The sequence below is a fragment of the Alexandromys fortis genome, unplaced genomic scaffold, assembly GCF_014885135.2.
Source record: "Alexandromys fortis isolate MF-2015 unplaced genomic scaffold, M_Fortis_MF-2015_v1.1 scaffold_364, whole genome shotgun sequence".
NCBI classification, from domain to species: domain Eukaryota; kingdom Metazoa; phylum Chordata; class Mammalia; order Rodentia; family Cricetidae; genus Alexandromys; species Alexandromys fortis.
In genome coordinates this window covers 408,305-425,732 of record NW_026068245.1, presented here as the reverse complement: position 1 = coordinate 425,732, position 17,428 = coordinate 408,305, and the positions used below count along the sequence as shown (strand labels likewise).

At 46.2% G+C, this 17,428-nt stretch overlaps 1 protein-coding gene across 3 annotated transcripts in view; it reads left to right on the top strand.

Moving 5' to 3' along the window:
- The first annotated feature begins 5,099 nt into the window (after nt 1-5,099).
- The window catches only part of Marchf2 (membrane associated ring-CH-type finger 2), a 42,154-nt gene continuing 29,825 nt past the window's right edge, over nt 5,100-17,428 (top strand). For all 3 annotated transcript variants that reach the window (XM_050131269.1, XM_050131270.1, XM_050131268.1), the window contains exons 1-2: nt 5,100-5,250; nt 13,618-13,845. In XM_050131269.1, the coding sequence (XP_049987226.1) occupies nt 13,670-13,845 (176 nt within the window). In that variant the 5' untranslated portion in view covers nt 5,100-5,250; nt 13,618-13,669. The remainder of the gene's footprint in view (nt 5,251-13,617; nt 13,846-17,428) is intronic.

Below are 17,428 nucleotides of genomic sequence, written 5' to 3'. Positions count from 1 at the left end.
CTCTCTCTCTCTCTCTCTCTCTCTCTCTCTCTCTCTCTCTCTCTGTCCTAGCTGACCTGGAGCTCCCTGGAGACCGAGCTGGCCTTAGCTGGCCGCAGTCTGCCTCTGTCTCCCCAATGGTGGGATTAAGAACACGCACCACCACGCACGGCCCCAAAATGAGTATGTTTAGTGAACATGAGGGAACAGGAGCTTGAAGCTAAGCATTCAAAAAAAGATATACAAAGCTGGCACTATATACGTATATAAAAAGATAAAGTCTCTTTCCTGCTGCTTTTTTGGAGAATTAGGCTGGTCCTTGCCTTTCTTCCTCTTTCTGTTTGTATTTTTCTTTCTCTCTTCCCTCCCCCACTCCCTTCATTTCAATAAAACTTCCATATAAAAAATTAAAAAATCAAAAGATATAAAAAGCTGTCCATTTATCAAAGGAATAGACCCAGAGACAACCCCACCAGCCTGGAAATGGAAATAGGTGGCGATCTTATATCTCTCCACAAACGAACAAAAACCCCAAGCCTCTTTGCACTTTCAAAAAGCAGGAAGATAGGGCCTCCTAGAGGGTGAAAATGTCCACACACCAATGATAACAGTGATGATGACGATGATAGTGAAACAAATTGGGAATGTAGTTAAGTTGCTGAGGCTCACTTAGCACACACACCTGGGTTCAGTTTCCTCAGCACCAACAACCACAAGCGGTGGTGCAGGCCTGTTGACAACACCTGGTGACGACAGGAGGGGCAGGAATGCAAGGCCATCCACAATTAGATAGCAAGTTGAAGGGCAGTGTGGAATAAAAATAAAATAAAAATAAATAAATAAATAAAAGGCCATCCACAATTAGATAGCAAGTTGAAGGGCAGTGTGGAATAAAAATAAAATAAAAATAAATAAATAAATAAATAAAAATGAAAAATAAAACACGGGTGCGGTTGGGCCATAAAAGCCGCTCAACGCATAAAGCCACCTGCTGCCAGGCCTGACGACTTGAGTTTAATCGCAGGGACCCACAAGTTGTCTTCTAACCTCCAATGGGCACCATGGCAGACACGTGTGTAGGAGTGTGCACACGCACTCCTGCGCGCGCACACACACACACACACAATTGATAAATATGTGTAATTTTTTTGTACACAAAGGATGTGAGTCTCTAAGACCATGTTTTCTTCCAGCCCTGATTTAAAATAAAATGTCTTTGTGGGGCTGGAGTTAAGAGCACTTTCTGCTCTTGTCGAGGACTCAGGTTAGATTCCCAGAACCCAAAGGGTAGTTCTCACAACCATTTGTAACTCTAGCTTCAGGGAATCTAATGCCTTCTGGATTCTACATCACTGCACGCACATGGCACACATGCATATACACAGGCAAAACACTCAAATAAAAATCATCTTAAAAGATTTAAATTGTGTCTGTTACAGAGCAGAGACAACGAAACGATGCATCTGACTTTTGGCTCAGATCTTCTGCATCCCTGAAGCCACATCACAGCTAAGCTCACATCTGATCTAGCTTTTCTCTGTAACCGGAAGGGGCTATACTCAGGGTGAAGAGAAATTAGACTTCAAAGTTGGCCAAAATACAAAAAAAAAATATTTTGAAAGACAGGGTCTGTAGTCTAGGTTGAACCTGATATATACGTGAGGATGACTTTGAACTCCTGATTCTCTGCCTTAACTTTCCAAGTGATGGGATACTGACATTGGATACCATGCCCTTCTCCCCTCACTAGGGGATTCTACACCTTGAACTTTATCACCTAGCCCTACCTTTAAAAAATATCATCCAAGCTTTGAAAGGGTTTTGGGAATTATATAGTAATACAAGATTAATGTCAATTTTCTGATCTTGAAGGTTGTTAGCTGATTCTATGGAAAAGTATGCTAATGTTTAGGAAATGGCTGAGCCTGATAGCACCTAACTGCATTCCTAGTGTGGGAGGCTGAGGCAAGAGGATTATCATGACTCAAGAGCAGCCTAGATTACATAGCAAGAGCCAGTCTCAAAAAAACCAAAGCAGGGCTGGGGCTGTAGCTCAGTGGGTTAGAGTGCTCACCGAGCATGCAGAAAGCCTGGGGCTCCACCTCCAGCACCAGAACTGGTGATGTGATGCAGGCCTGTCATCCCAGCCTGGGAAACGTGAGAGTCTGTCTCAGAAAAAGCAAACGAAACAACAAAACAGGATTAAAGAAGCTAATGTACAGTCCCATGAGGGCAATGTGTGTATCATGGTAGACCAGGTGTATATTCAGAGAGGTAAGGCAAGGGGAACGCTGTAAGGCAGAACGGGAAGGATTACATAAGTTACCTTGAGTCAGTTATCCTTGGAGATGGTGAACAATGACCAGGGTGGTGTCAAAGACTGAGCAAGCGTTCAGCAGACGTCCTTGCATAAACCCTTTTGTGAAGTTCCAGTGTCCTCCGCAATCACTGTCATTATGGTTGTTATGAGGTGAGTGAAATGCCCTCTTTTACAATCTCTGGATTTTTTTTTTTTTTTTTTTTCCGAGACAGGGTTTCTCTGTGGCTTTGGAGCCTGTCCTGGAACTAGCTCTTTTAGACCAGGCTGGCCTCGAACTCACAGAGAGCTACCTGCCTCTGCCTCCCGAGTGCTGGGATTACAAGCGTGCACCACCAACCACAGTCCGGGTTGGATTTGTTTTTGAAGACACAGTTTCTCTGTACCTGTGTCGAGTAGGCTGACCTGCAGCTCACAAAGATTTGCCTTCCGTCTCGGAAGGCTGGCACTAAAGGCTGCTCCACCACACACTCTGGCCTTTTAAACTCCTTTTTACCATTGCTGTTGAAACTGAACAAAAGTGCCTCCACATTGTTTCTGACAGCATTCATACTCAAGGAAAGTTGAAAGCCAGGCCTGGTGACTCCTGCCAGCTGTGCTCACGTGGGGAAACAGGAGTTCACGGTCGTTGGCTGCACAGCCAGTTCAAAACCAGCTTGGGCTTCTTGAGAGCCTGTATCAAAATAGAGGTCCATCCGAGGTCCTGTAATAGAAATAAATACTGATAAAGTGGGGGTGGGGTGGCACCTGCCTGTGATCTTACACTTTCCAGGGTAAGGCAGCAGCACCTGGACTACATAGCAAGACCCCATTTCTCACAAACAAAAAATGATTCAAAGAATTGCTAATGCTTGTCTTATAATATTCATATTAGTTAATGGGTCCCCAGGATCTTGAGCGGTGCCTGGACCATAATAATGCTACCTTCTGAATTTTGATCTCTTGATCAAAATTGTTGTTTCTCTTGATATGGTCTCTTGTAGTTCAGGTTGACCTCAAATTTCCTACGTAGTTGACAGGTGACCTTGAACCTCCTGAGTGCTGGTATTATAGGCATTTAGTACTGTCATAATTCAGATTACGGGTGCTGGGGAAAACTTACTCTGTAGACCAGGCTGGCCTCAAACTCAGAGAGGTCTGCCTGTTTCTGTCTCCCAAGTACTGGGATTAAAGGTGTGTGCCACCACCACCACCTGGTTCAAATTTAGGACTTTGTGTATGCTAGGCAAGTTCTACTAAGTGTCGTAGTTTTATTTGTGTGTGTGTCTGAGTGTGTCACTGTGTGTTCGAGCAGAACAAACAAGTGTGTTGCTGGGCGGCGGCACACACCTTTAATCCCAGCACTGGCAGGTCTCTGTGAGTTGGAGGTCAGCCTGGTCTACAAGAGCTAGTTCCAGGATAGGCTCCAAAGCAACACAGAGAAACCCTGTCTCAAAAAACAGCAACAACAAAAAGTTTGTATGCATGGGTATCTCTCTTTTCACCTTATTCTCTTAAGGCAGGGTCTCTTAGTAGAACCGGTACTAAAATGACAGTCAGTAAAGCCCCAGACACTCTCATGTCTACACCGTTCACATCACTTGGGTTACAGGAGTTCTAGGCCTTGTTCAGCCTTCCTTCCTTCCTTCCTTCCTTCCTTCCTTCCTTCCTTCCTTCCTTCCTTCCTTCCTTCCTTCCTCCCGCCCTCCCTCCCTCCCTCCCTGTTTGTTTGTTTGTTTGTTTTGTTTTGTTGAGACACGGTTTTCCTGTGTGGCTTTGGTGCTTGTCCTGGAATGGAACTAGCTCTCTTAGACTAGACTGGCCTTGAATTAACAGAGATCTGCCGGCCTCTCGCACACTGGGATTAAAGGTGTGAGCCACCACTGCTCATTCAACTTTTTTATGTGCATACTGGGAACTTGAACTCAACTAACAGATCATGTTTGCTAGGCAAGAGCTCTTGCACATCGAGCCATCACCACAGCTATTTCTACCATCTCTTGTTTCATTTTTTCTCTTTCTTTCTTTCTTTCTTTCTTTCTTTCTTTCTTCCTTTTTTTTTTTTTTGTTTTTTTGTTTTTTTGTTTTTTGAGATAAGGCTTCTTCTCTTTGTGAGCACCTTGGCTGTCCTGGGACTCCTTTTGTAGACCAGGCTGGCCTTGAACTCACAGATCTTTGCCTCCTGAGTGTGCCAAGGCTGCCTGGCTTCTTGCTCCATTTTTTTTTTTTAAACGTAGCTCTTGCATGAATTAGGGACTAAAGATGTGGGTTTTAGTCTCCTCCACAACACCTTAATCCTTCTGAGCTGGTCCTGTGACCATACCGTCTCCCTTTACCCTAGGATTGGTGTGATAAGGATGAATGTGCAGTAAACATGAAACCCTTGATTCAATTCTAGCACTCCATAGCTCTGGAAAGGTGGAGGACAGAGGATCAGAGAGGTTCAATGTCATCCTCCGCTACAAAATGCGTTCGAGACTAGCCTGGTTCATACAAGTCTTCAAAAAAGACGGAAAAAAAAACGTAAAGCAGTCACTTGGCAACAGTCAAGTTCAGGTCTGCCGCGGCGTTGTTTACTTAAGCGCGCCTTTGTTCTGCAGTAGGCGCAGACAGCAAATCTACAGCCCTAGCTTGTGATGGGGAGGAGCCGGGATGAGGCGGGACCCATTCTGGGGGCGGAGCCAGGACGCGGCAGGGGCGGAGCCAGAAGCTGCGGCGTCGCTGGGCCTGGTCCGCCCAGGACGTCCCCGTAGCTACAGGCCCCACCTCCTGGGCGGGACGTGAGCTCTGATTGGCAGATGTGGCTGAGAGGCGGTCTCTATTGGTTCGCCGTGCTGTCCGCTCGGCGGGCGGTGCCCGGACGCAGGTGCCGGCCGGAGCGGAGCGAGCAGCTGCTGACTGGCCGGGCCGGGCCGGGACCCGGGCCAGGGAGAACCGAGGGGCCTGCGCGGTCGCCCGGCCCGGCCGCGAATCAGGTAGGCACGGAACAGCGGGTCAGGCCCGAGTACGCAGGCGGGTCCACTGATCTCGGGTTCGAGGCCCCGGCTCAATACTCGGGTGGGACAGCTAGGTCTGTACTCTTGGCCTCAGTCCTGCTCAGGACGCAGGCACCTCAGTTTTCATGACGAGGTTGGTGAGAGATCTCGGAGTCTCGGCACGCAGTAAGAACCTCCATGAGCCTCGGTTTCCCCATCTGTGAAAAGTGGGTCATCTCAGAACCAATCTGATTTAGGAGATGGCTGATGAGGAAAGCGCCTGGCATGCAAGTAGGTGGTCAATAAGTGGCTAATGTCACTAAGGATTCTGTCTGGGTAAAAATTAACGTGATGAAGAGTTGGGCGCTTCACAAAAAGCTACTCAGAGTGCGCTGTACTGAAAATGTTGTTTTTCAAACGCTAGTCAGGGACTGCCAAGATGGCTCAGCTGGTCAAGGTGCTTGCCTGAGTTCTGCCTCGAGGTCTCACGGTCACAGAAAAAACTGATTCCAGAAAGTTGTTGTTTGAACTCCATAGGCACATCCTTGCATGAGTACACCCGCATGCATGTGCACAAACACACACAAAATAAGTAGAATGGAAAACAGTTTTTAAAAACTCTGTAGTCAGAGTTTATGTGGTTAGTGGGAAACATACTGGGTGAAAATACTAAAAATAATTCCTCTCATCCAAATGAGCAAATTGAGGCTCAGTGAAGTTAGGGCTGTGGCCCCAGGCCATACAGTAAACATGATGCAGTGGTTCTGGGATTAAACTTAGTTTCTGGACTGGGGATGTAGTTCAGTACTTGCCTAACGTGTATTCGGCCCTGGGTTCAATCCTCAGTACTGACACACACACACCAAAATAAAAAAAGAGACAGATGGGGCCAGAAAAACAAATTAACTTGAATCAGGACATACAACATCAGTGACAGAGCCAGGATAAAGTGCCTAGGTCATGACCCATGGTGGCACAGGTCAGTTTTCTCAGGTACTTTGGAGGCTGAGGCAGGAAGAGTTCAAGGCCTGACTGGGTTACTTAGTAAGCCATGGTTTTGTTTAGTGCTTTTTTGAAAAACTTATTTTTTATTTTTATATTATTTTTGAGACACGGACTCACTATGTAGCCTTGTCCTGGAACTCTATATGGAGACCAGGTTAGCTTTGAATTCACAGAGATCCAACTGCCTATGCCCCCCAAGTGCCGGGACTAATTGTAAGTGTCACAATGCCTAGCCGTTTTTTAAATTTATGTATATGTTCCTTTATGAATTTATGTCTATTATGTAAGGGCCCTCAGAGGCCAGAAGAGGGTGTTGGATCCTGGAACTGGAATTACAGTTGTGAGCCACCATGTCGGTTCTGGAAACCAAAACCAAACTTGTCCTCTGCAAGGGCAGTAAATGCTTTCAACTGCAGACCCATCTCACAAGCCCCATGATACTTCAAAACATTGTTCATTTATCTGTTTTGTTTATATATGAGTTTGCGAGCCCTCCTCCGCCACAGCTCATGTAGAGATCACAAGACAACTTTTGAGAGTCAACTTTTTCTCCTTTCCTACCACGTGGGTTCCGGGGATTAAACTCAGCTCATCAGACTTGGTGGTGGTAAGCACCTTTACCCAAGGAGCCATCTCACCAGTCTTTAAAATAAAATTTTAAAAAAAATTCAAAGAAAGCCCTGGAAGCTGGGCATGGTGGCACGTGCCTGCATTCGGTGCAGGCACTCAGGAGAATGAGCAGGAGGACTGCTGCAAGTGAGTGCAGCCAGGCACAGCGCCAGAGAGTGAGTCTGTGAGCCTCTAGCTGGATAGAAGATGCTGCAGTGTAGCTCAGAGACTTACTTAACATGTGTGATATTCTGGGTTCAGTCTCTGCCATTACACATGGGTGCGGGACTCAGAGATGTGACCACGGGTAAGGTCCCCACTCCTGAAGTAAACCTTTACTCATGCTCCTGTTGACTCACAATCTGAGTGTGACTATGCATGCCTGTCATCCCAGCACACAGGAGGCTGAGGCAGGAAAATCACCAGAAATTCAAGGCCAGTGTGTGCTACGTGATGAAACGCTGTCTCAAAAGCAAAACAAAGGAACAAAAACTAGGGGTTTGGAGAGTTGGTTAAAAATACTTGCTAAACTGAACGATATGATTCAGACCTTTAATCCTAGCACTCTTGAGTCAGAGGCAAGCTGATCTCTGTGAGTTCGAGGCTAGCCTGGTCTACAGAGGGAGTTCCAGAACTGTTACAGAGAGAAACCCTGTCTCAAAAAACAAACAAAAAACTCAAACAAAGCTGGGCGGTGGTGGCACAAGCCTTTAATCCCAGCACTTGGGAGGCAGAGGCAGGCGGATCTCTGTGAGTTTGAGACCAGCCTGGTCTACAGAGCAGTTCCAGGACAGGCTCCAAAGCCACAGAGAAACCCTGCCTCGAAAAACAAACAAACAAAACAAACAAACAAACAAACAAAAAACCTCAAACAACAAAAACAAAAAAAGAACCCTTGCTGCTCTTGCAGAGGACATGGGATAAGTTCCCAGGGCCTTCATGGTGGCTAAGAGCAATCTGTAGCTCCAGTTCTAGGGAATTCAGTTCCCGCTCCTCTTCAAGCACCTACTGGACACACATAGTGTACTTAGTGCATGCAGGCCAAAACTCATACATGAAAATAAAATTAATAAAACAATTAATAAATTAATAAATAAAATTAAACAAGTCAGCCACAACAAAAAAGAACTAGTGTCTGTTGAAGACCAGACAACTCACTGTACAGTTTAAGTTCAAATCCTGGCTCTGTCTCTTGCTAGCCGTGTGACCTTCTGAACTTTGGCCTCTTCTTCAATCAGTGAGACTAATTACTGGGCTTGTAGTTTTGTTGTGCAGACCTGATGACTGGCCCTAGAACTGTTTCCCTCTGAGGGAAGGCTAGCCTCTGGGGCTCATCCAGCTGATTCTTCCAATCTGTTTCAGAGTAGGGAGTGAGACGTGAGTGCAGCAAAACCACATGCGGTCAGAGAGGACCGCAGCCACACTGGTCTGAGATAGGTACTCCAAGGATGTGACCTTTGCAGGAGACACTTGTTTGAAGTTCGAATGTGGGCAGATAGCTTGGCAGTCTATTTTTGAGATGGGGTCTCCTGTAGCCCACGCTGGCCTCAAACTCAGTCAGTATATAGCTGAGAATGATCTTGACTTTCTAATTCTGCTTGCACACCCTGAGTGCTAGGTGACCTCCATACTCAGTTTTTTTCTATTTGTTTTTCGTTTTGTTTGTTGTTTTGTTTTTATTTTTTTGAGACAGGGTTTCTCTGTAGCTTTGGAGCTTGTCCTGGAATTAGCTCTTATAGACCAGGCTGTCCTTGAACTCACTGAGAGCCACCTGCCTCCCCTCCCAAGTTCTGGGATTAAAGGCGTTCGCCCCCACCTCCTGGCCCATACTCAGTTTTATAAGGCCATGGGGAGCCAAGCTAGCGCTCTGTGCATGCTACATAAGAACACTACCAACTATCACAAACCCACCTTAGTATCCAGTGTTTCATACATTTTTGCTGATGTTCCTTTTAAAAATTTATTACATTGTGTGTGTGTGTGTGTGTGTGTGTGTGTGTGTGTGTGTGCATGCGTGTGCGTGTGTATGTATGAGTTTTCTTCCACCATGTGGGTTCTGGGAACAGAATTCAGGTCATTGGTGCCTTTATCTGCTGAGCTATTTACTTGCTATTTTTTGTTTTGTTATTTTGAATCAAGGTCTTTTGTAGCCCTACCTGATTTACAGTTCTCTCTATAGCCAAAATAAATGTGAACTCTTGATTCTCCTGCCTTGATGTCTAGAGTGCTGAAATCACAGGCATGTGCTACCTTGCCCAGCATTGCTGTAACTGTTTTGGCAATTTATGAACTGGTATGAGTAGATTTACTAGTATTGGTGGGTTTCCCCCAATAGCAGGTAGGATAACAAACTATAATGTCTGTCATCTTCTAGCACTTGGAAGACAGAGGCAGAGGGTCAGGAACTAGCCTGAGCTGTATAGTGAGACTCTGTCACCAAGGAGAGAGAGAGAGAGAGACATAGAGAAAGAGAGAGCGCACTGGGGTGTAGTTCAGTTGGTAGGGTGTTTGCCTAGTATACACAAAGCCCTGGGTTCCATTCCCAAAACTACATGTACCAAACATGGTATTCCTGAAATGGCAGTGTTTGAAAGGTGAAGGAATAAAGATCAAGAGTTCAAGGTCAGGGCTGCAGAGGTGGCTCAGCTCAGGCTGCTTTTCCAGAGGACCTGGGTTTAATTCCCAACTTCCACATGGTAGCTCACAGCCACCTGTAGCTTCAGTTCCAGGGGGTCTGATGCCCTCTTCTTGCCTCACAGGTGCCAAGCTGTACATGTGGTACAAAGATACACATGCAGACAAAATGCCTATACACATAAAATAAAATACAAATAATAAAATTTTAAAACATTAAAAATGATAGTTCTTTTGTTAGATAGTGAATTCTAGGCCTGCCTTGAAACCCTGTCTCAGAAATAAAGAAAAGAAGGGATTAAAAAAAAAAAAAAGAACGGAAGGAAAGGGAGAAAAGTCTAAAACAAACCATCAGAGGTCGAGGCGGACTTTTCAGCACGGGTTCGCAGAGGGCCCAGTTCTTCGCCACCCATCTTTCAGTTGTGTATTGAGGTTGATGGAACATGAGTGTCCACATCAAGGCCGGCCTGGCTGATGCCCTGTGCCTGTTATCTCTGGTTCTCAGCCTTCCTCCGGCCTGTGTCTGACTTGGTTGATACTTGCTTATCTGACCTGCGATGGCTCAGCTGTGGAGGCCTAGGAGACTGTGCTAGATTTTTAGCTGAGCTCTTCAGGGAAGAGCTGATCTGTCAGCTGACTGACTGGGTGTAAACACTCAGCTAATAATTATGTTCCATTTCTTTGGGTCTCCAGTTTTCACTGGCAGGACTGGTAAGAGCTGACTTGGGGCCAGGGTGGCCCCATCAGTTGGAACTTACAAATATTATTAGGGTTGCTGTGGTCTTTGGGTTTAACTCTTAGAGACAAGAGTCCTGGGTGTTGGACAGATTGAAACCGGTGATCTTCGGTTTCGGATTGATATCTAAGGAGCCTTCCTTACTCTCAGGGATTTCAGTTCTATGACCTCAGCTACTTGAAGAGCTGAGGCTTAAGTTTAAGGTTTGCCTGGGCTACAGAGCAAGCTCCAGGTGAAGTCAGCCTGGGTAGCCTGGTGATACTTATCTAAAATTAAACCATTGCTACAGGGTAGCGTGATACCTCCTAGAGGCCTGAGTTTGAGCTCCCAAAGCCGACCTGGTAGGCGAGAACTGACGCTTGCACTCGGTGAGCATCCCCTCTCTCCTCCATAAAGGAATGTAGGATAAAATTAACAAAAAAAATTTGAAAATCAAAAAGGAAAAGTTTTAAAGTGTTGGGTTTGTGGGGAGCTGGGAGTATAGCTTAGTAACAGGGCGATTGCCTGGTAAGGCTGTCTCTAAGTTCATATCCTGCTACTAGAAAGGAAAAAACATTCTTAGAGGAAATTTACACAGGTTGGAAAGCTGGAATTTTCTTTTTGCTGTTCTGGAGAAGAGGACAGGACTGCGCAGGGTTCCTTTTTTTTTTTTTTTGGCTGATCGGAACCTGAGGCAGAGGGCAGAATCCCGCCAAAGCCATGTAGAGCAGACTTCCGAATAATTGCCTGAGGTGTCCAGTATTTCCTGCAGCCTCTTCCTGGGAACTGAGGACAGAGCAACTGGTCTTCTGGGACACAAACGTGTGTCATTTCCTTGATGAATTGAGGTCTCTAAGAGTGCAGTCTGACATGAGTCACCAGGGGCCCGAGTGTGACTCACCATTCTCCTGCAGTGCAAAAACATTAAGTTTCTAGTTCTCTTTGTCTCTCTCTGTCTCTCTCTCTCCCCTCTCTCTCTCTCTCTCTGTCTCTCTCTCTGTCTCTGTCTCTCTCTCTCTCTGTGTCTCTGTCTCTCTCTGTCTCTCTGTCTCTGTCTGTCTCTCTCTCCCTCTCTCTCTCTGTGTCTCTCTCTGTCTCTGTCTCTGTGTCTCTGTCTCTGTCTCTCTTTCTCTATCTCTGTCTCTCTCGTCCCAGGCCCTCACTGGATTCCAGGCAGGTATTCTAGCTCTGAATCCTGCTCTTAGCCTCTTTAGATGCATTCTGCTTCCAATGAAGACAGCTTAATATGTCTTTAGCCAGTCTCAAGGATTTGGTCTTAGTTGGAACAGCATGATTCTGGCTGTGCAAAACACTGACCTGGCACCCAGTAGGTGTGCAGCTACTTTCAGTTGCTTTTCCTATGTGACGTGGAGGTTGATTGCAGGATTTGGAAGTGGGGCTTTGCCTGACTTTTCCTAGAAGACTGAGAGAAAATCCAACCAAGCCCTAGCTGTCCTCCAAGCCTGGGCTAAATTGTGTATGTCGCCTCGTAAAGTTCTTACATCTGTATTTTAGATGCAAACAGATTCAGAGAGGCAAGTCTTAGAGTCCCGGCCTGGTGCCAGTTCTGTTGCACTGATAAAATACCACGACAAAAGTAATTTAGGGGGGGAAGAAAGGATTTATTCTAGGTCACAGTTCCAGGTTCCAAGCCATCATTTCAGGGAAGTCACAGCAGCAAGAGCTGGAGGGAATTTGTCTTATCACATTTATAATCAGGAACAGAGAGCCCGAATGCAAGCAGGTTCACTCTAACTCTTCGTCCCATCCAGTGTGTAGCCCGCTTATATTCAGGGTGGGTTCCCACCTCAACTAACCAATTAAGAAATACCTAGGGCTAGGTGGTGGTGGCACACACCTTTAATCCCAGCACTCAGGAGGCAGAGGCAGGTGGATCTCTGTGAGTTTGAGACCAGCCTGGTCTACATAGTTCCAGGACAACCAGGGCTACACAGTGAAACCATGTCTCAGAAAAACCCTAAATAAAGCTGGGTGGTGGTGGTGCATGCTTTTAATCCCAACACTTGGGAGGCAGAGGCAGGCAGATCTGTGTGAGTTCTAGGACAGCCAGGTCTACACAGAGAAACTTCATCTCAAAATAATAATAATAATAATAATAATAATAATAATAATAATAATAATAATAATAGAGTAGAGAAAAAGAGAGAAAATACCTAGGTAAGAGGGACTCCAGATGATGACCTGAGATCAACTCCCAGGAGCTGTCCTCTGACCTCCACACACATGCTGTGGCACATGTACGCCCACATACATAAGCATACACAAAACAAACATAGTTTAAAAAAAAGAAATCCCTCAAGGGCACAACCACAACCCAGTCTGTAGGCGGAGGCTGCTTGTTTGTTCCCGGCTTCTCAGACTCGAAATAATTACACAAAACTGTCTTAATTAAAACGCTGCTTGGGTGATCACTTAAGCATATTTCTAGCTAGAGCTCTTATATCCTAAACTAACCCATCTCCATTAATCTGTGCATCACCATGAGGTCGTGGACTACCGGCAAAGTTTCAGCGGGCTCTGTCTCCTGTGGTGGCTACATGGCTTCTTCCTGATTCCACCTACTCTCTCTATATATATTTCTCTTAGCCTGGCTATATTCTGTTAATCCATTGGCTGAAAGCAGCTTCTTTATTAGCCAATAAAAGCAACACATATACAGAAGGACTTCCCACATCATTTCACCTTTTATATTCAAATAGAAAGGAAGGTTTTAACTTTAACATAGTAAAATTACATATAACAAAACAAGTACTAAGCAAGAATTACAGTTACTATATTTAAAATATTGTAATTATATTTATATATTATTATAATATTGTAAATATAGTAACAATCTAGTCTGGACAGGTCCTCATTGAGAGCCCTTCCCACTACCACATCCCAACCTGGTCTAGACAACTCCTCATGAGAGCGTCTTTCCAGGTATTCTTGATTGTGTCAGTTTGACAACAAATAACCATCACAATCTGTGACAAGATGGGACTCGAGCCATGCAGTCTAAAATCTAGCATTCAGAAGGCTTAGATCTTACGTTCCAGGCTAGCATGACTATAGCGGGAGATCATTTTGTGGGTGAAGGCTGGCTGCACGTCCCCAGAACCCATGTAAAGGCAGGCACAACAAGCCTTACTTGTAATGGCAGCCCTCGTACCGTAAGTCGAGAGGTGGGGACAGGAGACCCCCTGGAAGCAGGTGGTCAGCTGGCCTGGTGTGTACAGCAGAAAACAGGTGTGCTCAGACCTCCGACCTCTACTCATGTCCCTTGGTGCACACTCACTTGCACTCACACACACTCGCATATACACCTCAGAAAAGAAGAGGGAACCCAGCAGACATGTGACTCACTGATTTTGCCTTTTATCTCTCTGCTGGCCTCCTTTCAGGCTCTTGGGACCATGGGCCTCAGGCCCTGAGGACAGGAGGCTCCTTGTGGCCATGACGACAGGTGACTGCTGCCACCTCCCCGGCTCCCTATGTGACTGCTCTGGCAGCCCTGCCTTCTCCAAGGTTGTGGAGGCCACAGGCCTCGGACCACCTCAGTATGTGGCACAGGTGACCTCAAGGGATGGCCGGCTGCTTTCAACTGTCATCAGGGCTTTGGACACACCGAGGTAAGTATTGATCATTAGTACCCTGACTTTTGTCCATTTCTCTCTGGGGTGAGTGATTTTCTCCTAGTCTGAGGTCAGGGGTCCTGTCACTGAGAGAGCCAAAGGCATGAACATGCCAGAGAAAAGAAGCCAAATACTGGTATGGAAAGATGGTGTTGGAGAGATGGCTCAGTGGCTAAAGACCACTTGCTGCTCCTTTTTTTTTTTTTTTTTGGTTTTTCAAGACAGGGTTTCTCTGTGGTTTTTTGGAGCCTGTCCTGGAACTAGCTCTTGTAGACCAGGCTGTTCTCGAACTCACAGAGATCCGCCTGCCTCTGCCTCCCGAGTGCTGGGATTAAAGGCATGTGCCACCACCGCCCGGCCCACTTGCTGCTCTTGCAGAGGACCAGAGTTCAGTTCCTGGCACCAACAATGGACAGTTCACAGATAACTGTAACTCCAACTCCAGGGGATCCGATACCCTCCTCTGGCTTCCTTGGGAACTCTCTCCCCACAGAGACAAACAAATAATAAAAAGAAATACGTATTTATAAAAAGAGACCAAATAGTTGGGTGTGGCAGAATATGTCTATAAATGGGGCAAGGGAGATGGGCCAGTTGATAAAATGTTTGCTATGCAAGCTTGAAGATCTGAGGTTCATCCCTGGAATGAATGTTAAAAGCTGGGCATGGTAGCCTGTATTGTAATCCCAGATAGGACAAGCCGATCTCTGGAGCTCTCTCAGCCAGCTTACCTTAATTGGTGAGTGCTAGGCCAGCTAGAGATGATACTTTAAAAGACAGGTGGCCATCCCCTGAAGAACGTCTGGCCTTCACACACACACACACACACACACACACACACGCACGCACACACACACACACACACACACACACACACACACACACACAGGAACAGGGTTTTTCTTTTGGGCCACCAACCAGCTTCCCAATCATGACATGGAAACTTCTTATTAGTTATGTATGCTCAACCTTATCTTATGCTTGTCCCACTAGCTTTTATGACTCAACCTGTTTCTCTTCATCTACGTTTTACATTGGGGCTTGTTACCTTTCTTTCCTTCTATATATCTTACTCTCCCTGCTTCTGTGTCTGGCTGTCTGGTAGCTGCCTGGCTTATGGACCCAGGTGTGTTCCTCTTTTTTCCCCTCATGTTTTCCTCCTTCTTCTCCTTTGCCTAGATTTCTTCTGTTTATTGTCTCTGCGCAGCAGCTTTGCCTATCCATCTCCTGCCTAGCTATTGGCCGTTCAGCTTTTTATTAGACCCATCAGGTGACTTAGCCAAGCAAAGTGAAACAAATGTAACACATCTTTACATAAACAAATGCTGCAAAGCAAATGTAACACGCCTTTACACAGTTAAAATAATATTCCATATTCCGCAGCATAAACAAATGAAATACATCTTTACACAGTTAAATATTCCACAACAGGGACACACACATGTTCACATAAAACATGAGTGTGGAGACACATATTTATAATCAGAACTGGAGACACAGAGAAAGGTGGATCAATGGGACTTGCTGGCCAGCTAGTCTAGCCACTGAGAGACCTTGGCTTACAAAATGAGATCGCAGCCAGTGAGAGGGCTCAGTGGGTAAAAGCCTGCTTTAGATCTCCATGAAGGAAGGAGAGAATCAACTCCTGAAAGTCATCCTCTGACCTCCAGATGTGTGCATGGCACACACATCCCCACCTGTCCACACACACACACAAAATAAATGGATAAAATGCAATTTAAAAAACAAGGTAGACATCCCCAGGCCAGCGGGAGACCCTGTCTGATAAGCACGGTGGATGGCCCCTGAAGAGTGGCAGCCGAGGACTCCTCAGGCATGTGCACACACATCCTTGCTCACCAGCAACCGTCCACTACCTTACACAAGCATGTTATAAACTTTAGTACTTGAATGCTGAGGTAGGAGGGTTAGAGTTCAAGCAAGACCATCATAGTCTACATAGCAGTATCTTTTCTCAAAATTACTAATAAATGAACAAATTTGGGCTGGGGATGTGTCTCAGTGATTGAGTACTTGCTGATTGCGAGCAAAGCCATGGATTCTCTCTTCAGCACTAGAATTCCAGTGACTGGAAAATCTGAAGATCAAATGTTGAAGGTTGTTTCATGAACTTTTAAACAAATGCTTTCTTCCTCCCTCGATATCCCGAGACAGGGCACCGATGTCAAAGTAAAAGTCCAATCCCCCAAAGTCTAGCTGTGAGAACCAGTGAGTTTACTGGGGTTACTTAGAAAGCTGAGTGGGCGGTTACATGCAGGAGCGTGGGTACCCCCAATAGCTGCATCAACAGAAAATCTTGCCCAGCGTGGATGATGAACCTCTTCTGCGCTGTATAGTCTAACACCTCTTAGACCACAAGATCATGTGTAACTGTGAAGTTGATGGGCTATAGTTAGCTGCGAGAGGTGCAGGAGGTGGTGCCTGGGGTATCAGGGGAGGGTCCAGGGACTCTCCCACCCTGTCCTTATAGGAGGGAAGACCAACAGTCAACAGGCTGGGTCTTGAAGGTTGTTTGCAAATAGTTCCAGCTGCTTGATGAAGATGGTGAAAGTTGTCATGCCCAGAGTATAGGGCTCTACAACACCAGTGACTTTGGGCGTTGGAGAAGCCATGCAGGGAGCGAGGAGTGTGGAGAACAGTGCCTGGACTGAAACTCCCCGCAGATACCTTCCTCTCCCTGAATGACCAGATCTCTAAAACAGCCAAACCCTTCTGGTCAGATTATTCTGAGAATATGGTGTTACAGTCCTCAGAATGTAGGTTGTGCTGCCTCTGTTCAGAATGAAGGTATGTTCTATGGAGCCAGTGTAACTGAAAGGATCATAAGCTGAGAATACTGTGCTGGCAGATGATGGCCCTGTGTGCCTGGCTACCTGAGTTCAACCCCTGGAACACATATAAAGGTAGAAAAAGGAACCGGTCACCCAAGTTGGGTGGGAGAGACAGGCAGGTACTGATATCTTGTTGACTAGTGTACCAGCTTAGCTGAAAATGCACACTTCGAGTTTAGAGGAAAGACTCTGCAGAGGAAGACACCTGACATGGTGCTCTGACCTGCACATGCGTGTGCACAGGCACATGTGTCTGTCTGTCTGTCTGTCTGTCTGTCTGTCTGTCTCTCTCTCTCTCACACACACATACACACACACACACACACACAATGGTTAAAGCTCCTCCAGGCCTTTGTTCCTTCTCCCTTTCTTCTCTTCCCTTTTCTCTTTCCCTTCCCCTCTTTCCTTCCTTTTTTTCCCCCCCTTGAGACAGGGTTTCATGTAACCCATTCTGATCCCAAGCTTGTCATTTATGGCTGGCCTTGAGTTCCTGGCCTTCCTAACTCTGCCCTCTAGTATGTGGACCACAAATGTGCACCACATTCGCAGTGTGCTCGAACTTTTCAGCATCTGTAAAGTGGAAGCAGGGTGAGCAGTCCCCTGAGGCTCGCTGTGAGAATGAGATGACTGAAACCCAGCGTTGCACTCAGAATACAGCCTGTGGCCATGGTTCTGGAGTCAAGGGGAGCCAAGGGGAGAGGAGCAGCAGTTTGAGGTGGGCTCAGGTC